Raw genomic sequence first — 15711 nt, 5'->3', positions numbered from 1 at the left:
TAGACTGATGGGGTGGTAATTGGCTGGGTTAGATTTGTCCTGCTTTTTTTTGTGTACAGGACATACCTGGGCAATTTTCCACACTGTCAGATGGATGCCAATTGTTGAGGCTGTATTGGAAAGCTTGGCTAGAGGAGCAGCAATTCTGGAACTCAAGTCTTCAGTACCACTGTCAGAATGTTGTCAGGGCCCATAGCCTTTCCTGCATCCAATTCCTCCAACTGTTTCTTGATATCATTTGCAGTGAATCTAACTGGCTGAAGACTGGTATCTGTGATGCTCAGAGGAGGCCGAGATAGATCATTCACTCACTCAATATTTCTGGATGCAGTTTGCTGCAAGTGCCTCAGCCTTATCCTTTGCACTGTTGGGCTCTTCCATCATTGAGAATAGGATCTTTGGGCAACCTCCACAAATATCCCAGTGAGTTTTTAAATTGCCATCACCATTCCCAACTGGATGGGCAGGACTGCAGAGATTAGATATGATTTGTTGGTAGTGAGATCACTTTGCTCTGCCTATTACTTGCTGCTTATTTTGTTTGGTATGCAACTGGTTTTGTTTGGAAGTTTCACCAGGGTGACATCTCATTTTCAGGTATGCCTGGGGCTGCATTCTCCACTGAACCAGGGTTGATCCCCTGGCTTAGTGGCAATGGTTGAGTGTGGGAATGCCAGGCCATGAGGTTGAGGATGCAAGGTGTGTCAGACTACAATTTTGCTACTGTCCATGGTCCACAGTGCCTCATAGATAGGCATAGTCTTTATTGCTAAATCTGTTCAAAGTCTGTCCCACTTAGTGAAGTGATAGTGCCACACAACTGGGATAGTCAACATGGCTTTGTGCGTAGGAAACTGTGTCTTACTAACATGATTGAGTTTTTTGAAGAAGTAGCGAAGAGGATTGCTGAGGGCAGAGTGGTGGACATGATCTGTATGGATTTCAGTAAGGCATTCAACAAGGCTCCTCATAGTAAACTGGTTAGCAAGGTTAGATCACACAGAATAGAGGGAGAATTAGCTATTGGAATACAGAAATGCCTCGAAGATAGAAGACAGAGGGGAGTGGTGGGAGGTTGCTTTTCAGGCTGGAGGCCTCTGACGAGCAGTGTGCCACAAGGATTAGTGCTGGGTCCACTGCTTTTCATCATTTATATAAATGATTTGGATAGGAACATTGTTAGTAAATTTGCAGAAGACACCAAAATTGGAGGTTTAGTGGACAGTGAAGAGTATTACCTCAGAGTACAAAGGGCCGAGGAGTGGCAGATGGAGTTTAATTTAGATAAATGTGAGGTGCTGCATTTGGAAAGACAAACCAGGGCCGGATTTGTACACTTAATAGTAGGGTCCTGGAGAATGTTGCTGAACAAAAGAGACCTTGGAGTGCAGCCTCATAGTTCCTTGAAAGTGGAGTCGCAGGTAGATAGGATACTGAAGAAGGTATTTTGTATGTTTGCCTTTATTGAATAGGAGGTGGGCAGTCATCTTGGAGCTGTATAGGACATTGGTTAGGCCACTTTTGGAATACTGCACACAATTCTGGTCAACCTGCTTTAGGAAGAATGTTCTGAAACTTGAAAGGGTTCAGAAAAGATCTACAAGGATGTTGCCAGATTTGGAAGATTTCAACTATAGGGAGAGGCTGAATAGACTGGGGCTATTTTCCCTGGAGTATCAGAGGCTGAGGGATAAGCTTATACAGGTTTATAAAATCATGAGAGGCATGATTAGGATAAATAGACAGTCTTTACGCAAGGGCAAAACCTAAACCAAGGGCATAAGTTTAAGGTGAAAGGGGAAAGATTTAAGAGAAATCTAAGCAGCAAACTTTTCATGCAGAGGGTAGTCCGTGTATGGTATGAGCTGCCAGAGAAAGTGGTGGGGGCTGGTACAATTACAACATTTAAAAGGCATCTGGATGGGTATACGAATAGGAAGGATTTATAGAGATATGGGCCAAATGCTGGCAAATGGTGAGCTAGGTTGCTAGTCGTGATTGTCACAGGTCAATCATAGCAGTCCCTGTGGGATTTCCTCCGGCCCTGGGCCCAATAATCTTTCTCTGCTTCATTAATGACCTGTCTCTGACATAAGCTATGAACTAGGGAAATTTGCGGATGTTTCCACAATGTTTAGTGACTCCTCATGCTGAAGCATGTCCATAGGCAGCATGACATCCCAGTCTGGGTTGAAAAGAGACATAAAGAATTTTTGCCACATAAGTGCCAGCAGAGATCTCTAACAACTAAGAATCTGAGCATATCATTCTTGGAGCTGCACAATCATTTAGGTAATTCACCCTCCGAGATTCCACCATGCTCCATTTTCATTGCCAATTGATTTGCAGATAATCATTTCTCGAGGGAGCAAAGTATTCCTTTTTGATTAAATTAAATAGAAATTCACACTTTTATGAAGTTGCTCCAGATATATATTCAGGGCAAATCTTAAAGCAGCCTGTTTAAATTGTTCGCAGACAATGAACCTGCATAAAGGCTCTCTAATGGCATTAGTCTGTTGATAACATGTTTTGGCCTTTGATCTATATCCTGAAGTGCAAACACTGCTGATTTCTGCAATTAACAAATGCAATGTGAAAAGTGATAGACATTACTTAAAAAATGGCAGAATTAAAATTACAAAAGCATAACTTTCATGCTTTTATTTATTTCCCTTTGTATAATTTGCAAAATTTGTAGTTAAATCAAACACCATTCAGTTATTAAAAAGCTGTCAAGTTAACTGTGAACCTTGCTTTTGAGTACCAAGAATCAGAATGTAACTGTTTTTCTGCAAACAAGTTGATTTTCTTGTGTGCAGTATAGAATGTACTTTGGTGAAATTAGGGGAGTAACCTGCCTAAGCTCTTCAGAATGTGAGGACTTGCTGCAGTGTGACATGAAACCAAGAACCGGCAGAGGAATTGAAAATACACTTTGTATCATTCTTTAAGATAGAGGACATGAATAGCAATAAATACTGAATAATAAAAACACCTAATGGTGGAGGAAACATTGGTAGTGGAAAAAATATTACTACTTGGGAAAGTAATGGGGCTAACAGCTAATGAATCCCCTCGACCTGGTGTGCTGCATCTTAGAATCTTAAAGAAACCATCTACAGAGATAATAGATACATTAGTTGTAACCTTCCAAGGATCCTTTGATTCAGGAAATGTCCCAAGGGATCGGAAAGCTGCCCGTGTAACACATTTATTTAAAACCAGAGTGGGATACAGCAAACAGTTAACAGGTGTCTTAACATCTGTCATTGGGAAAATGTTAGAATCTATTATAAAGAGTGCAAGATCAGAGCACTTAGAAATATAGTAAAGAAAAATCAAATAGAATCAGCATGGCTTCATGAAGGGCAAATCATGCCTGACAAATTTATTACATTATTGAGGAGGTAACAAGCAGGATGGATAAAGGGGTATGAGTAGATGTATTATATTTGGGTTTCAAAAAGGTGTGCAGTAAGATACTGGACATGGTATTGAAGATAGTATAATAGCATCAGTAGAGGAATGGCTAGCTATAGAAGACAGGGTTGGGATAAGATGAGCATTTTCAGGATGGCAACCTGTAACTAGTGGAATGCCATGGAGATCAGTGCTATTGCCACAATTATCTATAACATATATTAACAACTAGGATGATGTAAGTGGATGCGTGTAGCCAAGTTGGCAGGTGGAAGGCAGGTAGTGAGGGTGACACAGTCTACAGAGACATTATACTCAGGTTAATGAATTGGCAAGAACTTGACAATTAGAATATACTGTGAAAAAATGAGGTTTTGTCAGAAAGCATAGAAGAACTGAATTCTTTACGACAGAGGGGTATAAATGTTGGATCATGAAGTATATTCTAAGCTGAGTTTGACAGATTTTTAATCTGTATAGGAATCAAGGGTTTTAGGAATAAGGCGGGTGAGTGAAGTTGAGGATTATCAGATCAGCTGTGATCTGATTGAATGATGGAGCAGGCTTGGCGATCTGACAGGCCTCCTCCTACATCTTATGGTCTTATGGTCTCCCCAATATGCGACAAGCAAAGTAGAGTGAATGCTGAGATCTGAAGTGTTGGAAAGTTTCAACAGGTTTGGCAGCAGCCATGGACAGAAATACAAAAGTTAATCTTTCCAATTAAATATGACTCCTCTTTGTATTTACAGTGGGCTGGAAAAGTGCTTGGTTTTATACCATGAAGAAGTGGAGAGGAGCATGTAGAACTCCTGGGAATTGTACCCAAGAGCAAAAGGTGAAGAAACTGTTAATGATAGCAGAGAAGCGATGTGGGTTAAGAGGCGTTCATAGTATGCGGTAATAGCAGAAAGTAGAACAACTGTGCTGATAGCAAACAAAGTGGTGGTGCAAAACAATGGGCAAGGGGTTAATAAAAATGGAGATTGTTGTTCATGTTCTGAAGTTGTTGAACTCATTGTTGAGCTCTGAAGGCTGAAAGATGCCTAAGTAGAAAATGAGGTGGTATTCTTCCAGCTCACATCTGGAATATTGCAGCAGGCCTAGGATGGAAATGACAGCGTGACAGCAAGATAGTGTATTGTGTGACAAGTAGAACAAAGGAAATTTACAGCCCAGGAACAGGGCCCCTCCAAGCCTGAGCTAATCCAAAACCACTGTCTAAACCTGCTGCCCAATTCCTAAGCATCTGTATACCTCTGCTTCCCACCTACTCATGAAGATGCCTCTACTACCTCTGCCTGGCAACGTGTTCCAGGCACCTACCACCCTGTGTTCAAAGTACTTGCCGCGTGTATCCCCCTTAAACTTTTCACCTCTCACCTTGAAAGCGTGACCTCTTGTTTTTGAATCCTTCATTCTGGGGAAAAGCTTACCCTGTCTATACCCTTCATGATTTTGTAGACCTCAATCAGGTCTCCCCTCAACCCCCATTTTTCTAATGAAAACAAACCTAACCTACTCAAACTCTCTTCATAGCTAGCACCTTCCATACCAGACAACATCCTTGTAAACCTTCTCTGCACCCTCTCCAAAGCGTCCACATCCTTTTGGTAATGTGGCGACCAGAACTGCACACAGTATTCTAAATGCTGCTGAATTAATGTCTTGTACAATTTTAACATGACCTGCCAGCTCTTATACTCAATACCCCATCCGATGAAGGCAAGCATACTATATGCCTACTTGACCTCGCTATCCACCTGTGCAGCAACCTTCAGGGTACAATGGACCTGAACTCCCAGACCTCTCTGCTCATCAACCTTTGCCAAGGCTCTTCTGTTTACTGTATAATTCGCTCTGGAATTAGACTTGCCAAAATGCATCATCTCACATTTGTCTGGATTGAACTCCATCTGCCACGTCTCTGCCCAACTCTCCAGTCTATCTATATTCTCCTGTATTCTTTGACAGTCCCCTATGCTTTTTGCTACTCCACCAATCTTCGTGTCACCTGCAAACTTGCTGACCATACCAACAGTGCCCTCTTCCAGATCATTTATGTATATTACAAACAACAGTGGCCCCAGCACTGATCCCTGTGGAACACCACTGGTCACCTTTCTCCATTTTGAGAAACTCCCTTCAACTACTACTCTCTGTCTCCTGTTGCTTAAGCAGTTCTTTATCCACCTAGCTCGAGCACCCCACACACCATGTGACTTCAAAGTGGCTTCAAGTGACCAGGAGGTTGTGGACTTTCTTTCAGAAAGGTGAGAGCTGGTCCGTAAAGTAATCAACTAGTCTCCATTTGGTATTGCCAATATAGAGGAGACTACTTTACAAGAACTGACCACAGTAAACAAGATTGAAAGAGGTGGAAGTAGATTACTGCTCCACCTGTAAGTGTATATTTGGGGCTTTGGACAGTGAGGAGGGAGCAGGCAAGGGGCAAGTGTAATGCATGTATGAGTACAAGAGAAGGTGTAATAGGTCGATTAGAAATTGCAATGAGTGATGGACGAGTAGGCTAGGTTGGCACAGACAGTCCCTACAGAATGCTAATGGGGAGGGGACGATATGTTTGATGTGGAATCCTGCTACATGTGATGTAAATCATGGAGGATAATCCTTGGAAGGTGAAGGCTAATGAGGCAGAAAGTGAGGATAAGGGGAACTATATCAGTATTTTCAAAGGAGGGTAGAGTTGAGGGCAGACATGTTGGATATGGGGGTCAGACATGGTTGAGAATCCTTGAGGCAGGGAGTATCATCATAACCAATGAGACAGTGAAACTGGGAGTACATTTCCATTCCTCTTCAGTTCCAAGGGGACTTGAAAGTGCATTCTGTTTCTCCCTTCACAGTTGCTATTAGACCTGTTGTGTCTCTCTAGACTTTTCTGTTTGTGATTGAGTTTTCCCCAATATTCTGAATTACATTTATCCCTCAATCAACATCACAGAGCAGATAATGTGTTTATGTTATTAGGTTATTGCTGTCTGTGGGATCTTGCTGTGTGAAGTTACGCTGCCGTATAGTAACACTTCAAAATAATTTAAAATTGACTGCAAAGCACTTTGAAGCACCGTGAGGTTGTGAAAGACAATCCTTGTTTAAATGCAGATAGGATATACGAAGAAAATACTTTTCATTTGGAAAAATACATGAGGGTAGAGCCAGAACTGGGGAATTCCATTCCCAGTCAGTCCTGAGGTGAGTTACATTCTGCCTTAGTGAGCACTTAAGAAGCTTAAATATAAACCAACTTAACAGCTTTCATTAACCTTCACATATTTATCCCTCTATCTCCAATCCAATACAATGGCTGCATTCCTGCTGTACCTGATCCTTTGTAGCCCCTTTCAGCTTTCCCTTATCCCCTGTCAAATTCACCTTCCATGCAAGAGGCACAATCAATTCTTATTAAACTTCCACTTTCATTCTCAAAAGTTCACATTGTAGATTTTGATGAGAAAAGTACCTTACAAATGCCTTTTGAATTGGCCTTGGCAAATATTAATACAATCCAAATGATTGTCATTCAATCTTTGAGACAAATATTGTTTTTCTTCTGATTTATGAACATACATTTTAACATTATTTTGATGCATGTGTGCTAATAGACACAACTCCAGGCCCTTGAATGAATCTGAACTGTTGTGACTCTTTCTAATTACAGGTCTCTCCCCTCATATTTCTACACTGTTGACAGCTTTGAACTCAATGTAATTGTTAATGGCTTTTATTTAAAGCCCGTTCTTTGTGTGTATTTTTCTGCTAAAGAGTTGAAGATCCCTTACAGATGCTGGATCAACCAAGGATGAATTCATTATGAGAGACATGAGGAGGATAGCAAGACACTTTGATCACAGTTCATAATGGAAAGAAAATGAGAAATAATTGTTTTTAAAAAAAATTGTGCTGCTTTTCACTTCCCCTACCCCTGCCATTCCACCAATAAAGGCATCATCAGCATCATACACCTGGAACTGAAAATTCATCCGCCCTAATTTTTGCCCTTTCACAATCTGCCAACATTGGTTCTGTTACAAGTTACAAGTAGTAGTCCAAAGTCTTGATGCTCCCATCTCATCATCATCGACTGTAAGAAGGGTCAATCTTTCTTTATTTCCTCCTTCCCCTGTGTTTACCAGTGATCAAAATTATAATGAAGTTACCTAATCAGTCAGCACTCTATTCCAAAAAAAAACACTCCGTCCCTCTTAAAGGGAAGCTGCAGTCAGCAGTTTTGTTCTGGAATTCAAAAGATGATAAATTGAACACCAGCACAAAGACAAGGTGATGGATGTACCATTAATGTTAGAGGTGGACAGCAAGAAAGATACCAGAAGGCCCCAAAGAGCCAGCCAAAGAAGGGAGTGTAAACAGGTCATCAGGAAGGTCAACTTCAAACATTTGGATGCAAGGGCTGGCTGCAGGACCGCAAGCAATTTAATGGCCTCAAGCAAGGAATGTCAACATCAGGGAATGTACCTTCTAATGAAATCACCTATCCCCTGCTCCGGCAACTTCTCACATATTTAATTGATTCATAGCCCCATCACTTACCCATTATCAGCCTCTACCACTCAGGGGAGTCAGGCCTTTCATTCCTGGCATCTACCTCAACCATTGACATCAAAATATGACACTTCTCCAGCCATATGAATAAAAGAATAGCCCATAAATGCAGTAAGGATGCCAGCCTGACATTCCTCTCTTCCCTAGCTATTTAGCTGTGACATGCGCATCATCCAAATGCAGCAATACACAACCGCTATGTGATCAGTCACTATGGCATCTTCCTTGCAGGAGCAGGTGGCACACAGTGGAAGGGCAGGTAGCAGAACTGGAAAAGGATAAGAACATGTGCATCTCCTGAGCCTGGGGGTGAGATAGTTATCAACAACATGGCCTCAGCTGCCATAGGGATCCATAGCATCTAGCATCACTGAAAACATGACAATATGTTCCTGCCTTATGTCCCTTCTTAACTGTCTGCTCTCCCTCATCCTGCTACCTGGCAGATGGCGTGATGAGTTTCCTACTCTGACCTCTTTCTCTCACATCCACTAATCCTTTCCGTTTTCCTGCTTGCAACCATCTATGAACTGCCAGCTGCCCAACCATAATGCAAGAGAGCTACCAGATTAGAGACTGGTGCTGCACAAACTTTCAAGAATAACTGGGAGTTGGGATCAGCATGTAGTGACTCATTAATGAAAGAGTAGCCTTTAGCAAGGGGAGGGTGAAAAGATAGTTTGTTTTCCAACGCCTCATGAGAGTGAGGCATCAGACAGTTTGTACTGGAGAGGACTTAGCTTAGGATCACAATGTGGCAGCACACGGTGAGTGCAGATGGATATGAACACTGAAAACCTGCCAGATAGCTTCTCCTGTCATCGTTTTGTAGTTTGGAAGAGTCCAGCCTGAATTTGGCAGAGGACATGCGTAGAGTTTGTCCTCCCCGCAGCCTGATCTCTATTTCTCTGTCATTCTGCAGAGCTGAGACAGTCTAGAGCTGAATTCTTTGTTTGAACAGGTCACCTGATGCTCTGCCCACCCAACGAAAATGTGGCAATGCTCTCCAGCAAATACAGCGATTCATCACAACACCTGCAACAAGCCTTCCAGATGTTTGCAACAGCAGTCATACATAAAAGTTATTTTACCTGAAATTTGGGTAACTGGCCCTGAACTGCAAGGTTCAATATCTATCTTAGTGCTTGTTGTGTGAAAAGTCATTTTCTTTTGCCTGGGACTGTTTGGTTCAGATTGGATATGCTGACATTGTATCAAACAGTTGTATCATGTAAGGCTCCTTCTCAGTCTTCTGGCATGAGTTGGTGGCTTGAATGTTAGTGTCTTGAGTTGGGTGAGTCATATGAGGGCTACATCGCAAATGGCCCTGTCAGAACAGTGCTAGAACTAATAGAACCAAGGAGATACAATTTTAGTCTCCTTTTCCTTTAGTAAATTGAGGTGTTTTATGGTGGAAAATGATTGTTGTAATATTCTCATACCAACTTTACAGCAATGAAGATAAAGATTATACACTGAATGGTAAGGTCCAAGGGAATGTTGCTGAGCAAAGAGACCTTGGAGTGCAGGTTCATAGCTCCTTGAAAGTGGAGTCGCAGGTAGATAGGATAGTGAAGAAGGCATCTGGTATGCTTTCCTTTATGGGTCAGAGCATTGAGTACAGGAGTTGGGAGGTCATGATGCGGCTGTGCAGGACATTGGTTAGGCCACTGTTGGAATATTGCGTGCAATTCTGGTCTCCTTCCTATCGGAAAGATGTTGTGAAACTTGAAAGGGTTCAGAAAAGATTTACAAGGATGTTGCCAGGGTTGGAGAATTTGAGCTATAGGGAAAGGCTGAACAGGCTGGGGGTGTTTTCCCAGAGCGTCAGAGGCTGAGGGGTGACCTTATAGAGGCTTACAAAATTATGAGGCACATGGATAGGATAAATAGACAAAGTCTTTTCCCTGGGGTGGGGAATTCCAGAACTAGAGGGCATAGGTTTAGTGTGAGAGGGGAAAGATATAAAACAGACATAAGGGGCAACGTTTTCACGCAGAGGGTGGTAGGTGTATGGAATGAGCTGCCAGAGGAAGTGGTGGAGGCTTGTACAATTGCAACATTTAAGAGGCATTTGGATGGGTATATGAATAGGAAGGGTTTGGAGGGATATGGGCCGGGTGCTGGCAGGTGGGACTAGATTGGGTTGGGATACCTGGTTGGCATGGACACGTTGGACCGAAGGGTCTGTTTCCATGCTGTAAATCTCTATGACTCTATCTCACTGAAATTATAACTCATGCAATTGTAGGACAAGATAATGGGATTGAATGGTCCACTCTATTCCTATTCAAGAGAAACATTCAGCATGATGTTAATCTCAAGCAACACACTTCACAGAAGGCTTGCATGGCAATGTACTTGGTGTTATAATTGAGTATGTAGGATAGAAATAAGACAGGATGGAAGATATTAATAATACAGAGCCCAGGGAGACCTCCTGCAATACATCTGCATTGTCAATTCCTAAAACTTGTAAAAGCCATCTATAGAGGCACTGGAGATGGGAAGCTCACTTCCTGGGCAAGCTTAAATCCCAGGTTGTCTGACAGGGGAGCAATATTTTGTGAAACTTAAATTTGAAGGAAAAATATGTTCAGAAGTTATCCCAACATATGAGTGAGAACATTGTGCATGTATCATTGAACAAGGTTTTGTTGGAACTGTTCCTACACGGAAGTGGATATAATTTTACAATGCATAGGTGACAAAAATCCTACTTTGCAGTTGCTATTGATAAACAGCAGATATTACAATCTGGGCCATTACTGTTTTGCTTGAAAAGAGCAGCAAGGCTGTATCTGTGTCTCACAAGCTACTACTGGTGCAGTAGTTTGAAGTGAACATTTTGTGATGGGCACATTGAGCCTCTCAAATTGATTTGGTGCAATGCTGGGAAGCTTTTGCCTCATCAGATTTCTTCATGGGAGCATTTTCTTCACATCTGTTCCCAAATCCTGTCAACATTTTGAGCTGATGTTAGCCCTTTGTGCTACTTCCTCCTGCAGGGAAGTTACTGCACAGGATAGCTATACTTAGTGCCTAATAAAGCAACTGCATTGCTAACTACTCCATCACTAAAAATATCTAGATGGCATTTTAATATTTCTTCTAAAAAAAAACCCAGTTCTGTTTACATGGTTTCTGTTACACTTATTCATTGCCCCCGATCCCCACAACATCCATCCCAGCATCACGCCCTCAACCCTTGCCCATTGGTTGGAAGACCCAATGAATAATCTGACAAGGAGGAATGAGGCTTAAGCCTAATAACACAACTTTGGCTGTGGAGATCTCTTCACTTCAGGCCTGAATCTGCAGTCAGTGCAGGACTTGAAGCAAACCACAGTGTGAGGCTCCCTAGGATTCTAACTCTGTTTACTCCTTAGATCAAAATAAGCCTTAATAATGGTTTACAGCCACATGGACAGTTGCATATACATAAAATGAGTAATGTTGAGAATTGAATAATGTGAGACCTGTCCTCATAGCTTTGCAGTTTGTATATTCCACCATTATACTTCTCGGTAATACTTGACAAATCACAATGGGTATAATTTAGGGAGCCCTTTCAAAGAGCTAACGCAGCAATGATGAGCTGAATTATCTCACTCTCTCTGCTCTGTGAGATTCTGCAAAATTAGCTCAACATTAATTCCCCTTTTACTGGAAACCATTTGATTGATTAAAGGCACCAGCAGCATTATAATGGTTAATCAAAGGATTGTCTTGCTGTTGAGACCATGTACTTTACTCAGTGCAATTAACTTGATGACAATGGCTGCGACTGAATGTTTTACTGGGTTGAGATACCAAGACAAACGCTGCTTGTGGTTATATGTGGGAACAGCTGCACTTGAAAGTAACGTACAGGCAAAGTGGTTCATGCCATTTATTTAACTGAAGGAAATTATTTGGGTTGATTTGGTTATTAATTTTGTCTCACTTTGCAGCTTTCTTTTAAGCAAGTGACTCTGAAATGAGATAAACAAAAAGACAACCAAAACCTTTTTGCTAATATCAAGTAAAATGGAGTTTTGTTATAACTATACAAATATATGATTTTCCACTGAGTAGATTGTATTAAATCAGCTAAGTACCAGCTTATTGCAGAATTCTGTTGGGTGATTATATGCATAATCGAGGTTTTTGTTTTACTGTTGTGCAATGCCTGGGAAAATAAAACAGATATTTTCCTTCATGTGTATCCTGTAATTCCTACAGTCTTCCCTGAAAAGGAAAGAGGCAGTAAGGAAAACCCTTGGACTATAAGGTTCTGAGATCAAAGTTAAACATCAATGGGATTTGGCTGCTAAGGGCTTCTGAAATTTCAGAAGGCATTTGCACTTAGTGTATCCACTTCCTGTGAAATAAAAATTCCATCATCTAATTTCAAGTTGTATGTTGGTCTCATTATCATGGTAAAAACTTTCTCCATTGTCCAATATCTGCAGTGTCAATTGTTATTTGTCCCTTTCTCATCTTATTCTGCTTGACACTCGACTTTGTCCCTGTCCATGTCTCTTAAGTGAGCTTCTTAAATTAAAATGTGATTTTCTATCACATTTCAATTGCTTCTCTGGGTCTGTGGTCCTCTTCTTCAATTCTAACCTCCAAATTACAGTAAAGAACTTTATCTCTGCTGTCACCACAACAACAGCTTTCATTAATTTTGCATCTCTTAGTGCTTCAAAATATCCCAGTGCTTTACAGAGCAAATAAAATACAGATGAAGTAGTAATGAGTGCGCTGTGACATGAGAGTTAGGAGAGGTAGCCAAATTCGAGATTGAAAAAGTAGACTATGAAATAACAAAGAAAACTTTAGTTTTGGAAAAATCTTCTTTATAATAAAATAATAACTGTTACAATACTATGTTTAATATTGTACTACCCTTGTGATTGTAGATTGTAATCTTTACCCAGTTTTGTGTTGTCAGCATGGTTTTACTATAATTAATTAATACGTTTGTTTGTGATAAAACAGCAATAGATACACAAATTGTTTTTATTTCAAAATATACTTTATTCATAAATATAAATCTTTGGTACGTGTACAATTGGTCATGCCGTTCATATATATACATTGCATGTCTTAACATTACAGAGAACAGATTGAGTTAATCGAATTTACAGTTATCGTATTTACAGTTCTGTTTATTAACCATCCAGTCTCTTAGTATTTAGCTGAGGCTTCAACGGAACCCAACTACTGAGTGGGCCCCCTGTTAAACGATAGCAAAGGAACCTTCTTTAACCCCCAGTTTATGGGGTTACCATTGTCCATTTGACTGTCCTGTCTCTGGGGTAGCTGTCTGCATCCCCATGGTGAGCACGAACTGCTGGACCCTCGCTGGGCTGAGTAGCTATACAGCTCCTCACTGGGGTCATTTACCCAATATACAAATGGTTATTGATAAATAGACAAAAGTAGAACTATAGACAATTATAACTCACAAAGATCCAGAGCTGTAGACTGACAAGTAATTTTAAAAACACAGTGACTTCAGATTTTATTTTAAAACATAACTGTTTTAAGGTTTCCTAATTGATTCAAGGGCAGAGATTATGAAGCTGTATTGGCAGTGTGGGGGCTATCCCAATTGTGAGTGGGAGGTGGAGTTATTCCACTGTAACCCCAGCATGGTGTCTATAATCACATGCCCTAGAACCAGCAGCATAGCCTCTCATAGTCTGCCCTGTATATCATTCCATGCTAAATACTTTCTCTATTTCTCCCCTTTCCTCATACCATGCAGGGAGAAAATGAAAAGCTGACCTGGAGGGATCGGGTTCCTGGCTATCTGGGGAACTTCGTGTCAATACTGTTCATGGTAAATTTGCTCATTCCAGTTGGGGTTTAAGGAACCATTGTGTTTGAGGGCAACCTTACTTTCAGTACTGTCCAAGTTTTCAATGATACACCTGATTGTGGATCAGTGATCTGGAAATGGTATGCACTGGGGCTATTTATCTCAAGACCACTGGTAAAATCTACATCTGTTTCTGTTAAATAGACGCCCACAATATATAAATGGAACAGAAGTGTACCCAGATAAGCATAAAATTCAAAACAGACAATGGCAGTGGAGCACAAATTTTTGCAAAATATTGAAATGTTTCATGATTCTCACAAGCTTATCAGCTTTGCAGAAGAAGATTGGCACATGATATTTTCTTTGCAATGTCAGTTATGTGCTCAGAAGCTATTTTTGGAAAAAAACTGAATTTTTCTATACTCAAAAAAAAACAAAAGACATCAAAGGTTTACAAAAGGTCATGTTATTAAGAGTCATTATCAAATAGAGATTTGCGAATGCAGCTAATTCAAAAGCGGTTCCTTCACTGCAGATTGGCCTAACATTTTCTGCCGTCTTTGGAGTGATCATATATCGAATCTCCATAGCAGCGGCCATGGCGATGAGTACAAATGAGAGCACAAAGTCAAACATTCGGGTCACAGTAACTGCAACAGCCGTCATCATTAACCTTCTGGTGATCATCATCCTGGATGAGATCTATGGTGCTGTGGCCGAGTGGCTGACCAAAATGGGTAAGCTTGTGTTATAAGATAGTAGCATTTGGAGAAAAGCATTTGCGAGGACATTGTCCTTTAATGGCTCTTGTTATGGACCAGACCAAACTCCCTTCAAATATATCAAGGAGATAGACTAGCTCCTAACTTTTTCTCATTTAAAGGCAAGTGTAAGGTGCTGTGTTCTAGATGTAATTCGATTGGTCACACTACTTGACTTTAAGCAAAACCTGCTTTATTCTTATTCTACAGTTAAGTTATGAAGAAAAGAAAGACGAATTGGTCTAACTTTAATTCTATTCTAAAGCTTAACAGATAATAGATTATCTAGCTACTAAACAGCAACTGTTCCAAGATGTAACATCTCATTAACACACCCTTGTCAAAGGCAAAGTCCGTAAAATAGATTGTCTCACATGCAATGTTTCTCCAATCCCAGAGGATAGAGTATCAAGAGAAAATTCTGGCTGAGAGAGAAACTCCAATTTTTAGCTGTAACAGAGACAGAGAGACAGCTTCCATGGCCAACTTGAAAACCCCAATAACTGCTGAAGGCTAAACTAAAACCCTGGTTCTATGGGAGGCTGACTCTACTCGTTCATGCTGCTTTTATTGTCCCAACCTTTTTTTAAGAAAGCTCCAAGGCATCACAAGCTGTTTACTTTATTGATTTGGAACAGTCTGCTTAGCATCTCTTTCTCAAACTTTCCTTATAAAAAACACTAGGACAAAATATACCTCTTAAAGTCATAATATCATCACACTTTCCACTGTTATGTGACCTTTACTGTCAGTTGTTTTCACCTTAGCTTGAGTAGCCATTAAAAAGACAACAGGAAATACTGTGTCAGAAGTGCCTGCAGCTGACATGGTGTGAATTTTCAAATCTGTAGGAAAGCAAGCTGCTGGAAGAAATAGCAAGGAAAAACAGCAGTGTGTAACTTTAATACCTTGGGTGAGTCAGAATGGCTGTGAGTTTTGAGTCTCTGTTGCGATGGAAATGAAAGGCTATATATCATTGCGTTGAATTTCTTCCAGACTCAATGGCAAAATGTTGAAGCAGTTACAGAATTAAGCACGAACTCTGAATAAATGAGAGTAGCAACTGTGATATCAATGCTGGGAAAACCGTGCCACAAGGGAGAGTTGCTCAGTGGTTAGCACTGCTGC

The 15711-nt window shown here is 40.8% G+C and overlaps 1 protein-coding gene across 6 annotated transcripts in view; it reads left to right on the top strand.

Annotated features, from left to right (window-relative positions):
- Positions 1-15711, top strand: part of LOC122561635 (anoctamin-1-like) — a 206812-nt gene that overhangs the window by 70761 nt on the left and 120340 nt on the right. For all 6 annotated transcript variants that reach the window (XM_087999625.1, XM_087999622.1, XM_087999624.1 and 3 more), the window contains 2 exons: positions 13766-13840; positions 14358-14559. In XM_087999625.1, coding sequence (XP_087855751.1) covers positions 13766-13840; positions 14358-14559 — 277 coding nt within the window. The remainder of the gene's footprint in view (positions 1-13765; positions 13841-14357; positions 14560-15711) is intronic.

Source organism: Chiloscyllium plagiosum, unplaced genomic scaffold, assembly GCF_037043375.1.
Source record: "Chiloscyllium plagiosum isolate Xiang-an unplaced genomic scaffold, Cpla_swu_hap1 HiC_scaffold_23, whole genome shotgun sequence".
Taxonomy (NCBI): domain Eukaryota; kingdom Metazoa; phylum Chordata; class Chondrichthyes; order Orectolobiformes; family Hemiscylliidae; genus Chiloscyllium; species Chiloscyllium plagiosum.
The sequence above is the reverse complement of the archived record's forward strand: the minus strand, read 5'-3'. Positions and strand labels throughout refer to the sequence as shown.